General features: G+C 38.5%; 1 protein-coding gene across 8 annotated transcripts in view; it reads right to left on the bottom strand.

Annotated features, from left to right (window-relative positions):
• The window catches only part of AK8 (adenylate kinase 8), a 75,490-nt gene that overhangs the window by 47,659 nt on the left and 10,515 nt on the right, over window positions 1-17,316 (bottom strand). For all 8 annotated transcript variants that reach the window (XM_063353307.1, XM_063353310.1, XM_063353313.1 and 5 more), the window contains 4 exons: window positions 13,061-13,129; window positions 4,028-4,109; window positions 2,339-2,410; window positions 1,294-1,494 (listed from right to left, as the gene is read on the bottom strand). In XM_063353307.1, coding sequence (XP_063209377.1) covers window positions 1,294-1,494; window positions 2,339-2,410; window positions 4,028-4,109; window positions 13,061-13,129 — 424 coding nt within the window. The remainder of the gene's footprint in view (window positions 1-1,293; window positions 1,495-2,338; window positions 2,411-4,027; window positions 4,110-13,060; window positions 13,130-17,316) is intronic.

Raw genomic sequence — 17,316 nt, 5'->3', positions numbered from 1 at the left:
GCTGGGATACGACACCGTACAGCTGAATTTGATGTCACATACACCAGTTAGTAGTAATTGCATTAAAGGTTAAGAGTTTATAAAATTTTATAATCGTATGAAACAATCCACAATAATACTAATATTGATGAGAGATCTCCTCTTTCTTTTTTAACTCTCTCTGTAACAATAAAAATACTCAACAAAAACCCTGGAAAATCATAACAGAAAAGAGTGTGTTTGCTGCATAACCTCCTAAAAAACAAGTATTAGCTACCCAAGCAGTGCCCTCGTTATTCTGAACGTTTTCCATAACCCAGTGTATTGAAAAGCACAAACACTACAGGCAAAGCACCCTGCTTACAAATGATGCTTAATTTGCAGTAAATAACCAAGTTAATTAGGAGTAATGATCCCCTAGACAGTCTCCACATCTAATTATTCTTTTAAAAAAATCTGCCTGCTTGATGCACTGCAGAAAAAAGATCTAGAGAGGATTTTTTCATTCCAGTTTTCAATTTATCTCACTACATTATTAATTAATAATAATTAATATTCAGGCACTCACATTTTTATTTACAATTCAAGGCATGAATTCTTTATGAATGATGATATGAACTTTTAAATTTAATTAAGTAATTTAGAGGTAATTAATGTGTAAATTCAGAATATAAACTTCCTACTTGTTTATCTCAAAAGTGCGGCACTTGTTATTAAAAAAAGACCTTTTTGAGATGCAAAATTACTGGGATATAACAGATCATCTACAGACTGACAGCTATGAAGTACATTATCAATTGGTCTTTCCCGCAGTTTCCTTATTCTCTTCTTGAAGAATCAACATTAAAAGTCAGATTGCATTACAGTCAAGCAAAGGCAACCAAGAATTGTTGAACAGAAGAGCTACCAGCACAAACAGCTTTTAAATAATGAAATGTTGCCAGCTTTGAACTACTCCTACTTCTTGTTATCAGACTTGTGGAAGGTACTGGCCCTTTGGGAATTAACAAGTGAGCCACAATGCAGCCTTTTAGAAGAGACTCTTGCAGAAGTAACCACGACATTTGCTCTACTGAGTCAGCTGTTCCTTGGCAGGCCTGTGGAGCTAAGACTTGCCAGTTAGCCGCACTTATTCTAGTCCTGTAAAATAATTTTCAGGACCAGCCCAGGTGCTGTACTAGAGAGAACACAACTCAGCTGGAAGCCGGCTGTGTTGACTAATCCTAATCCTACAAACTGTCTCTAACAGCTAGGAACTACCTTTCAAATAAAAGTTTATTAAATATCAGATTTACCATGAAGGTACATATTTACCCCGTGCGAGGACATCCACAGAAGGCTGGTCTGCATTGATGGATCTCAAAACTTTTTGGTAGATCTGGAAAACTCCAGGGAAGTTTCTGTGATACTCCAGCAATTTCTTTGATATCTCCTGTTCAGATAGATCTTCTGGTTCCACCAAACGTTGCTGTACCAGCAGATCACTTGGCCAGTTAAAGGTCGTATGGTAGACCTCTAGAAGGTAGACACTAATTAGGAACTAAAACGATGATTTGATAGGTCTTGCTCAGCTCCAAAAGTTTTCCTAAACAAAAACCAAGGTCTTTTTTTAAGCTTTATATTGTGGCACAAGCAGTAACTTGTGCTCTTCCCTCGCTACCTGTACTGACAGTTGACTAATACTCTGCAGATGCACAGATAGGAAGTGGCCAAGGTAACTGCCCACCCATGTAGCCAAGACAGAATGATGAACAAGAACCAGAACTGAAGATAGCCCTTCAAATTCTTAGACTGAACCTTAAGCAAGACCTTTGATTAGGAAATTTCCCTTATAGCAAATAAAACCATTTCTTCAGTTAAGAACATCCCTCCTAATTCCACTCCTAAAACATCCAATGTGATTTTTTTTTTAATGAGCAACATCAGGATTTTATTTCGTGATGGATGATTGATAATGATACTTAACAGACGATACAGAGCTAAGTCTATCTGACAGTCATTTAATGGAAGATACCTAAAAGCATACCCGCATTTCAGAAAAAAAACCAGGATCTAGCAAAGACGTATAGCAAAATGTAAGCTCATTCGGACAGATCTAACATTAAATATTCTGTACTGGCATAGTCTACTGCTTGCAGGCTCCACACTGAGCTTTACATTTTCCCACATTTTACTGGCGCAGAAAATAATGCAATGTCAACAAATACTTTTTCCAAACAGTTTAAATTTATAATTATAAATTCCTACTATTTCTTAAAGGGAAAGCATTTAAATTTTAATCCCACTGCTATGGCAATGTTTCTGAGACCAAGCAACACTCGAGTTTCTAGTGGAGATCAGGAACAAACACATACTACACCTTCTGTGAAGGGATCAAGCCTTTTCCCGCTGTTCCTCTCAATCAGCACAGTGTCTGGAGCATAAAGCACAACTAGGCACAAACAAAAAAAAAAAAGAGAAAAAGAAGAAAAAAAGGAAAAAAGCATAACTCTTGTTAGTTACTTGCTTTATTTCCTGTAACTGTTAAGATGTACCCTAGTATTAAGGACGGATGAATGTATTTCAAGCACATTTGCCTCATTCTCCTTTCCCAGTATTCTATCTGCAAATACTTTACTTCACTTTTAATCAGAATTTTGCTCCACCTCCTAAACAGTAGAGTGGGATAAAAAATACATTAATCCAGTCCGGTACCCATGAGTACTAGCTGTCCCCGTCATCCATACTAATTAACAAGGTTCTCCATCAATTACATTGTATCTGGAGCCTAGGACAGAAGTACTCACAGATCACTCGAGACCAATTCTCTTCTACACCACAAACAATTACTTTTCACCCAGGTACCTTGGTAGTGAGACCAGTGAAACTTATTTTTGTTAACCTCACAGAAAAGTGTTCAAACTTGATTAGAAAGCATCAAAAGATGGAGAATCTGTCAGTCCCCTAGGCTGCTTTTGACCAGTCATCCTCACAGTTAAACACTGTAATTTAATTACTATTTTCAGTGCATTTGATTACAGGTTTCAAACAAGTTCTTCTCATTACTTTCTTCTCTGTATCGAATAGCTCTTTCAGATGCTTTTCTCCCTATTAAGGTATTCATACACTGTAAATCTCATCTCCTCTCAATCTTCTTTTTGATTAACTAGACAGACTGAGCTTTAAGATTCTCATTCAGGTCTTGGTTGCACAGATATAATTGTGAGCAAAACTCAACTTCAGATGTTATTAGCTATATTAAAAATACATGCAAGTACTAGACATTAAACATTTTTGCCTAACTCTATTGCAGTGATTCTGAATTCTTCATTAACAGTCGAATCTCACCCAAATCAAATCCAAAGTGACAATTCATCAAGTTCGCTAACATTCTGTTCACTGGCAAGCTCTACATTTATCATTTTACACTGTATTCCACACAATCCTAATGATTTCTTATATTCTAAGTAGGTCCTCTAACTGTATTTATTTGGGACAACTGGCTGCTTCTAGATGGCAACGGCAACTGTCAAGGTCTTGTCTATGAGCACTTTGCCAGTAAATAAATGTTCCCCTCAAATCAAGTCAGAATCCACCCACGCTCTGAAAGGTCAAGCTTAAAATCATGTTTCCACTTCACTTAGTGGAGGAAAGTTTGCTAAGTTTGTGTTCTCTAATTAAACAGAAGGATGAATTTCTATTTAGTACATGAGGAATTGTTTTGGTCTGAGGAAAAAGGCTGATTTCTAGAAATGTAAGTCACAGAAAAGTTAGACCCATTGCTAGAACGGAAGCGAAGCTACATGGAGCTGCTCAGAGACACTTGCTGGAGTGGTCCTGAATTTACAGAACTCTAACGTGTAAGAAGAAAAGGGTTCACATGTGAAAGACAGGGTTTAAAGTCTCACAGGTTACCCCAAGTTTTTGAGTGAATCTGAACCATACTGAAATATTCTGCTGTGACTCCAGTGTATTCATTCTCAGTATTGAGTTTATTAGGATTTTTGGGGAGAAACACTTCTATTTTTTCCTACTGGATGCAATCACACCTAAACCTCGTGCTGCTTACCAACATGCCTGGGAATGATGCCAGATGATTGCAGCATCCATGCCTGTTCCTGATTTTCAGGGAAGCCTTCCAAAATCCATCCCTATTGAACAAAAACATGAAACAGTTATTGATCCTGGAAGAGAAAAAACAAAAATTAGCACTAAATATGAGTTCTATCCGCACATAAATTACCTTATTCTGATCCCACAACAGCACAGTATTTGGTACGGATTCTTGTGAGAGAAGGCGGCAAACACGGAGCAGTGCTATTTTTGTGAAATGGCATGCACTAATACCACTGTCACAGAGCAATGGGAACTTATGGATTGTAGCAATGAATTTTTTTTTCATGCTTCAATCTTAAAAAAAACCCACTTCTATCTTGAATAAAAACAACCCCAAACAATTTCCACAGTTTTGAAATATTCAAAAGGATACCAGCCCACACTGTGTATAAAAAAGAGGCTAAACAAATCTAAAGACAGATTTAATGCCAAGAACGCTGAGGAAAATATGCACGCTTTCATTATTTTCTTAAATTATACAGGAAAACTCACAGTAATGGAACCAGCGTTCCCAAAGCTAATGAAGCAACAGAGCAAAAGAAAGAAAAAAGAAAAAAGAGCCTTTTGCTCCCTTAAGTCCTTGTTATAGCCAGCTAAGTGTTGGATTGAGCATCTTTAAAAAAACATTTACAGATCTATGAAATACCGTAGGAGAGCTGCAGCCTCGCTCAGCTTCTGTGTGATGCAGGATTTGAAATCTAAGCCACTTCCCCGTCTCAAGTCTGAATCTTCTAAACTTTCTCTAATTTATCTGTTAGTTGCTTAACCACACGTGTCCCTGTCACTATATCCTATACCGCAAAATAACTTTGTAATACTACAATAAATCTGGAAATCATCTTTGTATTGAAATAAAGAGGATATTTTAATATTGCATTAGCTAGCAATCATTATCATCTCCCACATAAATTTGGAGCTCTGTCAGTATGGGGTCCAAAGGTTTTAGAAGTATTTCAGGGAAACACATCTCCATGACTTCTGTAGGAGGAAATTGGGACATTCCAATTACACAAGAAAATAGACTAGACTATTTAAAATTCCTTAATTAGCTTGGTTTCAGGAACATGTCATCCAGCTGATATCTGTAGAAAATAAGAGAGTCAAGTAACTGCAAGCCATTTTTGCCACTCCCCGTGTTTGCTCTATCGAATTAGAATGAACCGCTGTCTAAGGTCACACAGGTGCTGAGAAATCAATTTATCCCTCGGGACTTGCAGGAGGCAAGGCTGCACAATGTTTTTAGTGGTATGCTAGGAACTTCAACACTAGTTTTGAATATATTGTGCTTGTACAACGTATATATAGGCCCAGATCCTCTTCTGGGGGGAAATGGCATCAGAGGTCTGAAGCTAATAAATCTATGCCAACTTACACAGACTACAAATCTGCCTCATTTTCTCCGCTCTACTTTTGGAAACTAAAATAAAATAAACAAAAAAACCCCACCCCACAAAACCATTGCTTCTGATGTCAATACAGCTTAATGCTCAAAATCACATACTGAGCAACAGACAGTAAACACACAATATTGTTTTTTTTAACAATGTATAGCAAACTTCAAGAGGTTTATGTACGAATTTCAAAGGTCCTTAAAACAGGCAATGAGCAATTTTATAGCTAAAAGTTTTTGCAATGTAAGAAAACATAGCTCAATAAATAGCTTCCTGCAAGAAATACGTTTTAAGGCATTAAACAAATGCAAAATAAACACACACTACAAAAATAGTTAGCATTTTGGATCTCATTTCCAAAGGTCTCTGAGTTCCAGGGTATCAGTCAGTCCCTAATTAGAATACATTATCCATCTACTTGACACTTCAGTGAAATGTCTATTCCACCACAGAGCTGCAGCTTTGTTCAGAACAGGTTTATTGATATTCTGCTGCATTCCCTCTCCATACCCCCAGTGGCTTGGTTCTGTTTTATCACACATCAAAAAGGCCGTATGCTCAGGGCACCCCATGCACAGCTCAGAGCTGGAGGTCTGAACAGCTGCAAGTAGTATGGTATCACAGGAGGGACAAGCTCCAAGCAGATGTCACAGATTAAAAAAAAAAAAAAAAAAAAAAAAGAGTAAAAAGGGAGTGTAGCTTGGGAACGAAGCAAGAGGAAGCAAGACACAGCAGAGCAAGACCTGACTTAAAATATGCCTATCATGCTTTATGCAAACACTGGTCTTTTTTGCCCTCCTGACTATCATTAAAGTGTAATTAGTAACTTCACATGCCATCTATTTTTGTTCTTGATAGCAGTAACCTTACATCCATGCATGGATTGCACCTTATCACGTCAAGGGTGGAACAAAGGCTAAAAGTGAGTAATTCCACGGTGTCTTTATGCGGTGGTCACTGTTCCCTCCCTTTCAGCTGGAAACCTCAGTCCTTTCCCCCCTGAAGACTGCTGTAAATACAGCATTTGGCTGTTGCCCTAATGCCAGGTGAAGTGCTCCTTGGAGACCCATGCCATGCTGAAAGTCAGCAACAAGGAAGTACTTTCAAAGCCATCACTTTCCTCTCCGGACTTAAGGAATCTGGAGAAAAGGAAATGCTCAAGGTCATTCCCAAACGTAAATCTCATTCCTTTGCTGGTGCTACTCTCAGCTATAATACCAAGCCTACACACTTTCACACTTTCCACCCCCATAACAATGGCTTAGGTATTCGGTTATCCCTTGCTATTTGACCTGCACGGTCTGATTTTTTTTTCTTTTTAATTACAGAATCCAAAATTGACACAGAATAATGAAAAGGGGTAGCGCAAAGAAATAATGCTGAATTACATGGCGTGTCTGAAAGAAATCTCAGCCACAAGCATAAAGATCAAAGGTCATGAATACTGCTGCCTTTAGGAAAATAGCTCATCACAACAGTTTTTCCATATCACCATTCAGTATTTTTGAGAACATATTACATGCCTTTCACTCCCATCTGAAGAAGGGGGACAGACAATAACGCAAAAAAGGAATTTCAGTAATAGCTTTGCCAGTATGGATGTAAAATTTCTGAGATTTTCAGAAAACAGCAGACTGAAAAGTGCAGTAAAAATATTGTCTACCCAACTCCTGCAGTCCATCAACATTAGCAGCCTGGGTGATGCTGCTCCAACTTTACCAAATTTGCCATTAGAAAGAAACCTTTTATTCCCCACATTAGTTTTGTATGCTGTGTGAGCTGCAACGCTATTAAAAAAAAAAAGCCACATTCTTTTTGGAAAACAAAAAAAGATGGTGAATAGTCAGATTCTTTCCCCAGATAAATCTATGTAACATCACTGTCCTTGAATGGAGTTGCACAGAGACAACATGATGATCTTTATCTACGGAGGTAAAACCAGAAAGAACCAATAGCCATTGTTCTCTTTTCCTTCCCTTTAAAGGATAGCCACTGCCCTTCTAAATGGTTTAACACCAATCAAAAGTAATTCTGCCACTACTCATGCGAATCACTGGCCTAAGCTTAGTTTCTAAAGGGTCCTAAGACGTGCGTAAGGCTGCCCAGCTCTCTCTCTCTCACAAATTCACCAGGTAGCAATCACTTCACCAGCCTTCCCCAGTTCTATAAATTCCCTTACAACACCAGCAGTCAGAGGTGCCGTAGCCAACATGTACTAACCCTGTAAGATGAAAAGTCTTCATATCAGCTTCACAAGTCCCAGGTTCTAACATAATGCTTGCAATAAGTTTTCTGCGTGTGCTGGAAGACCTACCCGTCTGATCCCTCGCAGTCCTAACCACATTTGTATTAGGAGAACACACAACGCTGACTCTCAGCAGAGCTGTTGATCAATAAAAATGTTCTCCTTAGAGAATGCCTGTGACATCTATAAACCTGTGAGTGTCAAAACAATGGCACAAAAATTTCTGCATTCCTACTGTCAGTGGGATGAAAGCTGTACAATTAATGCCAAGCCAATGACACCACAAGGAGAAATAAAACAAACAGCTGGTGGTACTATGGTCCAACATATTGCTCCTAATCTATTAACATCCGCCAGAAAAAAATGCTGACTCATGCTTTGAGAGAAATGGCATAAATCAATGACGTACAAAATCCACAGCATTAATTCTATTTCCAATCACACAAGGAAAATACTGCAATTAAAATGCATAGGTCCCCCTCAAATGGAAAAGACATACACAATGTGAGGAAGTTTTAGTGACCATGAATTACTATTAATTAAAAGATTTTTAATAACCTTCACAACTTCAAAAAGTCAATTATGTGTTTCTCCTAAAAATAGCTGAAACCTTAACTAGATCAATAACATCCACTCAATTCTTGCTGAATGTCAGGGAAGCTTTATAAAGGTTTTTTTTTCCCCTTAGTTCTGTAACACATCCAGCACTGATTCAGTGTTGCTGGTGATAACAACAGGAACATAAAAGGTAGGCAGGACACTACGCAGCTGTTGGCATTTTAACCATCTTGTCACCTTACTCACAGTTTACGTGACCTAACACTCAAAATAACAATATCACTTTAACAATATCACAACACTGGAAAAGTTAGCTGTTGAAAACATACCTTCATTTAACCAGGCGAAGAGCCTTATGTGGAAGAATAAGCATGTTGGAGAGGTTTTAGAGCGACTGTTACAAAAGCCCTAAACTGAAGAGTTATTCACCTACTTGCTAGTTCACAGCAACTACTGCTGTCCCACGGCTCTCCTCCAGACAGCATTAGAGGACAGATTGCCCCAGCAACTACTACCTTTGAGATCACGTGAGAAAATAGTTAACCAAAACTACTGAAAATACCAGGGGTACCCTGGCATCTTCTCTACCCTACCTGCTAACTAGTCGTAGCACAACCAGAGAAGCTGACAGTGTTAAGCTGAGGGGGGCTGTGTCTGGGGACTGGAACCAGCCTCAAGCCTAGCAGTCAGCAGTCAGAAGAACAGTTTCTCTCTTGGATTTATCATCTTTTTAACTTACTTTCATTTCTACAGGTTTAAAGATATTTAAATGTACGCACTAGAGCAGAAGTTTAAGATAGATGTTCACATCTTGCGACAAGGACAAGGTAGTAAATCATACAATCACCTGACTTGCTGTATAGCCATGATATCTCATTGCACTACTTACATAAAAAATGTTGACGTTCATAGTCTTTTTTTGCTGCTCATTTGCTGGTATATCGAGAGCTGACAATATTGGTTTCTCAAGTGTTCCACAGCTACACTCTTTAATTCAAAACGCCACTAAAATGAACAAGATGATACACCACATGCATGTTTTTAAAGAGGCTCTCCTGCAAATCGAAAGGCCTAAGTCCTGTGTGAATTTAGTACAGACAAAAAAAATACATTAACTACTACCAGATATGTGATCTGGAGTGGTAAATAATACATAAATAAAATGGCTCGGCTAAAAAGACCTTGAAGAGAAACCTGACAGACCTATATAATTCAAGCACAGTGACTAGCAATGCAAAAGTTTGAGTCTACTTTGCAAATTCAAAATTAATAGATCGAGTATGGAATAAGGTGTACAGTATTTTATAGAGAAAAATTGATAAGCCTTAGGTTTTCTGCCAATCTCTTTAATCCTTTCTTTCTAAGGATCCAAAAATCATTGTTTCAATCTCCTAGATGATGAAGCACAGAGCAAGAAACACAGGAACCTAAAACCACAAAAAAAATGGTCCACTTAGAAAAGAAGGGGAGCGGGTCATGTCCTTATACATAATGAACTAGAAAATTCTTCCACAGTCTTCCCAGGCCTCATTTGTACCAGTGTAGGAAGGGAATTCAAAGAGAAACAACAACAAGGTTTAGGAATAAAATAAGAGCTTGTGTGCATTTTGCCTAAAACCTGTGTCATATCTGCACAGTGAAGTAGATTTTATTAGTTGACAGTAAGTGGAAAGAAGGCAGGGGTGGGCATCAGAAGAGTCCACACTTAGCAGTTTAGAGTTCCCAGTACATTTTAAATCCTAACATCTAATTCCCTGTGAAAGCAAATACTGGTGTAGTTTAAAAGCAGAGGGTTCAGCTCATCACTTTGTTACTCCAAAGTTGCAAGAATTCAACCCCATGAATGTCAATGGGATTTATATTTGGTATAAATCTAGACTAATTTAGAGATGAGCTAGGTTTCTGTTCCATTAATTTCCCTTCATAAAAACACTTCTTGGAAGGACGAGGAGTCCTATACTGTCATTTGTATATATGTACGGAAGCTAATAATGCACCCCAGATTTTTGTTACAGTAAGTCTCTTGTTAAACCTGGATTTAGCTAAAAATGCAAGGAAATGTTCAAAAATCACCCACCTTAACTTATTTTTACTCCTTCAGATGTTTCTCTACTGATGCAAAAGGAAGGACTTTTACAGCAAGATATTTCCCTATGCTAATAAGGGCACTGCAATGCAAATAAGGGCTCTGCCATGCACTGTTCTATGATGTGGGAAAAGAACAAGATTAGCTGGGCACGGAAAGGTTTGGTTTAGCTTAATGACTTTTCTCAGTAACATTAAACACCAGCAGGTAGTATTCTAAATTAAATTCTCTTGCAACCACCGGATTAGATAATGGGATAGGTCAAAGTTTAGCTATTGCTAGTTCTAAGCTATTGCTTAAAGAGAGCAGTGTACTACCTATTTTGCTACAGCTATATGCTTGCAATAAAAATATGACTCAGACAGATGTCCTCTAGCAAACCTGTCAGGCAAGAACAATTTAAGACCTTACATCCCCAGCTATTCATTACCCTCCTGATCAAGTTATCCTTTCCACAGTTCATACGCTGTAATTGACCATCTGATCTAGCTTACACAAGGCGGCTCCATTGAAAGCCACTTCCGTCAGTGGCTTGTCGTGGTTTTGGCCAAATCGGCCAAGGGCCGTCGACAGATGCTCCACCCCAGCCACTCGTGCATGGAGAGGAGGAGGAGAGATAAAGAGATTTATGAGTTTAGAAGAAAACTAAACTACTTTAATGAAATATTAATAATAAGATAAAAAGGAAAATAATGAAATAGATACAGTATATTCAAAACCGTATTAAGCTCCCAGGATGATGTCACTGGCAGCTGCTGGGGAAGTCCCAGGCTGGACTCAGCGACGGGTGGGAACTGGGTTCCACAGATGAAGTCAGGAACACATGGATCGGGATCAAAGGCAGATGAACAGACAGGGTCCTCTTCAGACATCAGCCATTGAGGGAAGAGAGTTGACCCTTTGATCCCCCAGGTTTTATACTGAGCATGGGGCAGATGGGATGGAATACCCTGTTGGTCAATTTTTGGTCACCTGTCCTGTCCACTCCTCCCCGCAGGTGGGACCCCTCGACGCGTTTCTGCTTTCGACCCTCCAACGGGTCAAATAACGAAATTGGTTGTCATAGCAATAAGTATAGGTAAGAGCCTCACTGCGTACCATTCCTTGGCACTGTCTTATCACTCGGAATGAACCGTTCCAGACACAACATGCTGTTAATTTCAGAGAGTTAGAAGAGGCCTAGCTAAGAAATAAAATTACTGAACAGGAAGTTGGTTCCATTTTACCTCAAACCAGGACAGGCTTAAGCTAAGACAGTTGACTTCACACTGATGCACATGAAGACTTCTTTGGCAATCATTTACACTAGCTGAGTTTCAAAAGCAGAAACCTTCAATTGAGGCAGAAAACATTTTTTTTTAATTATTCTTGCTAGTTTTGTTAATGTTTGGCTGTACCTATAGACACTTCTGCGCTACAGAATTACCATTTCAAAACCCACAATGCAACGGCCCAGCCCTCAAGACGATTTTACATGGATGGAAGGACCCAGTCTGCAGATCATTGCAGACCACATCAAAAATCATGGAGAAAGAGAAAGAAGTACAGGACATAAGGTTTTCAGCATTTTCAGTTTCTTTCAATGCCTAATGCTAAGAAGCTTTAGGAAGCAATTTTCACACTTCAATGAAATGTTAATTACCAGCCCTGCTTCTTTCAACCAAGGTGGCAGATGATTATGTTGAGAAGCAACAGTTTTACACAAAACTATGAGCCTTGCAGTATCTCTACGGGGTTAGGAAGTACTAGTTAGCCCCTGACTCAAAGGTGTGGGTGTGACAGAATAACTGTTCTGAAAACATGTACTATTTATCTGAAAAAAGTTGTTTAGTCCTCCATGAACATAACACCTACTTTGGACTATGGACTTTTTCATCTCAAGAAGTGATCAAATAATGTGCAGTCCGTATTGTGGCACTGTTTAGAAACAGTGTTTTATCCATCAGATTAACCTGTCTCTTACAAATAATCCCTTATAATGGGCCGATTATGGACTCAATAAACCATAACAACATCTGAGATTTTAAAGGAAACACATAAAAGAGATTTTGCTTTCCTTGAGTCCAGACATTAATTTCAACCAATATTAATCTACTGAAGTTCTCTTTTGGTTCTATGTTAAAAGTCTCTACTTACATTAAGGGGGACCGGGGGAGAAGGGGAGAGGAAGCTACACATCTGTGAATACAACGAAACCTATTCAGTTGCCTATTTGTGTAAACTAACACTGAACGTATTAATTATTACCTAGAAGAGAATATATTCAAATGCAGTTTTTCCTAACAGGAAGAAAAAAAGACACAACGAGAAATAAGATAATTGATATGATTGATATGACTTTTTTTCCCCCTTTCCTCAGTAAGAGTTAAAATCTTAACTCAAGATATTGATTTTTGTATATTTTCTGTTTATCTGTTTTGTCCACTATAACTCTGCCAGTTGCCCCAGGCAATCAACAAAGCTCTGCTTGTTCAGCCTTTGATCATCTCTGTGCTAGAAGATTAGCATATGCATACTCTCATCCTCCCCTTTATCCTGTTAATAAAGCTCCAAACTCCCTCTGCTGATGTTCAAGAAAGCAATCCGCTCCAGAGCCCCCAATGATTTGCCCCCATTCCCTCCTCTGCTCAGGACTCGGAATGCTAACTACTATGCACGAGTTGTGTAAGTGCTTATCCACCGGGCCCTCTGAGGAGCAATTCTTACTTGTTTGATGCAGTCCACGTTTGACAGACGTTCCTGGATCAGATTGGCCCAAAGCGCGTTGGGAATTTTCTAAAGAAAGAACAAAAAAAGGCTGAATATTCACAATTGAGTTCAAAAGGAATTTTACCATGCAGGCATATTCCGGTTAAAGGTGAACTGAGATGTCGTCTTAAAAATAAATAAATAAATAAATAAATAAATCTGTGCAAGTCCCAAGTCATTAACATAATATATCAGAGAGTTAATAAGGGCACGATAATCAGTGTTAAAGGTAAGCTGAACATAAAGCCTACACCTATGCTTTTTGCACACTAGCATGGAAGCGGTGCCAAGTTTTGCACACTAACACACACGTTGGGCATCAAACCTGCAAAGGGATCCGTAAGAACATCACATCCAAAGGTAGTCCTTTTTACCACAAGCATCTGACCCACTACTGCTTCTTATGTCCGTGGACTCCCCATTAGTGATCTCAACAGCTACCCTGTGAGACAAGCTGAATCTCGAGCACAGAGAAAATAACAGGAAAAGTCTGATTTTCAGGAGATTTATTTCATAGTATTAAGTAACTTGCACTCTTTCATCATCCAGAAAGCTTATGTAAAGCACATTTTAATGTTAAAGTTATTTTATTTTTAAACTCAAGACCATGAAATGGGATTGAAACTGCACGTGCCAAGATTTTCAGAAGTGCTGTTTCTTTCAGGGCTATTACTTTGCCCATATCTAGAGATGTTTTGTAAGACAGTTATTTGGTGACAGAACAACAAAGTTCCTCTACATATTTAGCATTCCCCCGCCCAGTATTTCTTCCATTATTATTAGATTTCCTGACAAGAAATTAACAATACCCTTCTTTTGTTCTTGTAAGAATTTTCTTCACTATCTTGCTAATTTAGGCCTTCATTCTATGCTGAACCTGGTTGAACAAACTCTGTCAGTCAAACTTGGCCATGCCAGTCAGAGCAGCTGTTAATCATTTGACTAAATGCCTTGCCTAGATCTCCTTCACTTCATCATTATTGGTAAAATGAATACTCAGAAAAAATTCGGCACTCAGATTCTGTACTTCCCAAGTCAAAAAAATTCTTTCACTTAACAATGTGAGCTTGACTCTTTGTTCCATGCAGTTCCGTACATTGTGGTTTCCCAACTCTTTTTCTAACCAAACAGTCTGAAGGGCATAATCATGAAAAAAAGAATATTTCTGCAGGTTTACGCTATACTACAGAATATAGACATATAATGAAAATGTGACTATGTGGAAAGATTTAATAATCTTCTTCATTAGATCACAAAACAATTTCACCAGGAGTGGTGGAAACGCTACCACACAAGTCACTTTAAAGCGTAGCAGAGCAAGCGCTCCAGAATACACAGCAGAGATCAGTCCTCGGCTAGCTGTGGAACAGAGAAGGTGGCCCAGTCAGGCAGTGGGTTTTCTTATTTTGTTTATCTCTACTGTCCCCAGTTCTCAGTGCCTTTCCTACTATCAGCCATTCATAAGGCAACATTCCAGCAGGTAAAAAAGAAAAAGGGAAAGAAATTGCTGTGTTTCTTGAAAGTCAGCAGGTCCCACAGGGTGGTGCGTCAAAGCTTCCTGCAGCCTCTCGCTGCTGGAGCTGGGTCTGTGGCTTTCAGTCTGTCACCTTCCAAAGGTGCATCATGCTGCTATCAGAAACAGCTAGCGTCTTGCTTACTTCTTTGATGTGTCATGTCAAGACAGGCTAGCAACTGCCGGGGGTCCACTCTGTTAAGCCTCGCCAAACCAATTTAAACCAAAATTATACTAAGTCCTTTCAGTGCAGTGGTGTTCTTAAGTCCTCTCTTTTAAGCGGGGCTTATTGCACAAAAATAATCAAGGACACACATGCGGGTATTTCAGTGTTTTTGTTCCTTCTGCTCTCTGTGGCCCAATTCCAGTCTCATTTCCTGGATGGTTTTCCTCCTACTGAGCAGTGGCCTACAAAATAATTTTCAATAGGTTGCTTGTAGAATGCCTAATTATTCAACTAGAAGTCATTAAATTTGATACATATCAGATAGCGCATTTATAATTTGTCTCTCATAAACACTCACATAAATATATCGTGAGCCTGGTAGATGGGACTTCACCTCCCAGAAATCTGCAGTAATGGACAATGACACACATACATTTGATAACTGCAAAACCGTGTCTTATTTAAGGCACTCTGAGCCTGTCCCAACCTCCAGTTTAGCTAACGGAAAGACCTGCTGCTTGAATTGTTAAACCTTCCAAAAGCCACGGTATTTTATGTTCAGACCACTTTTCTATACGCACTGGTTTAATCACTATTTCCATACTCTGAAAAACGGTACTCAATCCTGATTAATTTTAAACATTCCATGTTACTTCAGGAACATCATATTTCATCTCGCATGCCTGATCTACTCAGAGCTATGTTTTTGCAATCTTTTCACAAAACTGCTACGCTTTCTGTTGCTGGGGTGGGGGGAGCACTTTTCCTAGACATTTCCTTCAGAAGTTTTGGATATATTTGTCCTGAAAACAGGTATGGCTAAAAACTTCTGACTTCATTTGCTTTATAGTTTGTACCCCAGACAGAAAAGCAGTCAAGTTTGAAGAAAAGCAGGTTTAGTACTTTGAAAATCATGAATGATTAGCTTTAGCTTGTTCAAAAATACAGGTGAAAGGCCATGGTTTTTTATGTATATATAAGACTGTATATACACTTAAGACTATTCCTTTGTAGTGACTTCCTGAAATAGATTAGAATACTGAACATACATAGATAAGGACGCCTTCAGTTTTCCTCTCTTCCATTACATTTCTTCTTAAAAAGCACGAGGATCTGATGCAACAGTAATTTTAAGTCACTATATAGTATGCAAACACCTTAACTGTAATTTAATATAGCATTAAGAGCACACCCATCCCATAAGCCCACAATTACCAAAGTTATTTCAACTTCTTATTTTATCCACTTAACAGGAAGAGTGAAACATGCCATAGCTCATCATTAGACTTCACTATAGGAAAAACCTGAAGGTGCTTCCTATTAACATTATAATAACTAGAGATGAGGGAATAATTTGCAATGATTTATCCAAAAATGTAGCCTCTTTTTCTGTTCATGGAATATTTATTGATAGCTCATGGTTCTTCAAATTTATTGAATATTCAAAAAATTTGACTTCTTTTTGGAATATTTTTACATGCAGAATGATCACATTTTGCTTTGAACAGTCAGTATTTAAAATTCACTACCTGAGCTGTGCTCATTAGTAAGTGGCCAGGTGTGTGTGAGCGAATGATTGCATGTCCAAGTTTAAAAATTGAGCTTCAGAGAATAATCACGTGTTTTAAATATGCCTTCCATGAATTCTTGTGCCAGGAACACTCAAATGTTTTAATGTTCACTGGAAGCGAACACAAAAGAGATGAAAGCTTGGCTAAAGGTAAGCAAAATATGTGCGGATAATATTTGCGGATCTTTTTGCAGCGTGCGCCCAGATCTAGTAACATTGGCCTACTGACCTAAAAGTGAATGACCTTTGGCACTGGGGTTAATTTAGCCACAGTAACCTTATATGCATGAAATGGTCCTCTAATAACATTAAATTGCGTTATATGATCTTCGCACCAGACTTTCAAAAACATAGTCTTGGTTCCTGCTTTTCCTCTTTCCATTTATTAAATTGCTTTGGCCAGGACAACAACTTTTTAATGCCCTGGTTGTATCAAAGACAGTATAAACAGCTATTGTTCTGTTCCTGAACAGACATTCAAACCCTATTAGTGCTGATGGATGTTACGTATGCTAGAGGAGTCAAGTTTACCACTTGCTTCAGCAGAACTTGGGGTCAGTTACGGCAACAGTTGATTTAGCCAGCAGACATCAATCAGTAAGGGAAAATATAGCTCAAGGTGACAGTTTGGCTACATTTTAAGTAATTGTAAAGCTTGCATTGATTTAGAGGGAGCAAGGAGTTCCCTCCTAGTTTTAGGAGTTACATTTGAAGAGTCAAGCTCATATAAAAGACCAAAATAAATGATTTAGTGAAAATGTTCTTCTAGGATCTAACATCTCAAAAACAAAGGCAAACTGCACAGTACTAAGCCACCACCAGATTCTGCTCTTTGGGCACTCCTTACTACCTGATTAGCCTTGACATTTTTGACTTTCATCTTCCACACCATCCATCTTTTTAAATCAAATAAGCCCAAAAGGACACCCTTGAAAGTGCATCTGTATAGTCTGAAATATGTTAAT

Source organism: Chroicocephalus ridibundus, chromosome 15 (assembly GCF_963924245.1).
Source record: "Chroicocephalus ridibundus chromosome 15, bChrRid1.1, whole genome shotgun sequence".
NCBI classification, from domain to species: Eukaryota; Metazoa; Chordata; class Aves; order Charadriiformes; family Laridae; genus Chroicocephalus; species Chroicocephalus ridibundus.
The sequence above is the reverse complement of the archived record's forward strand: the minus strand, read 5'-3'. Positions and strand labels throughout refer to the sequence as shown.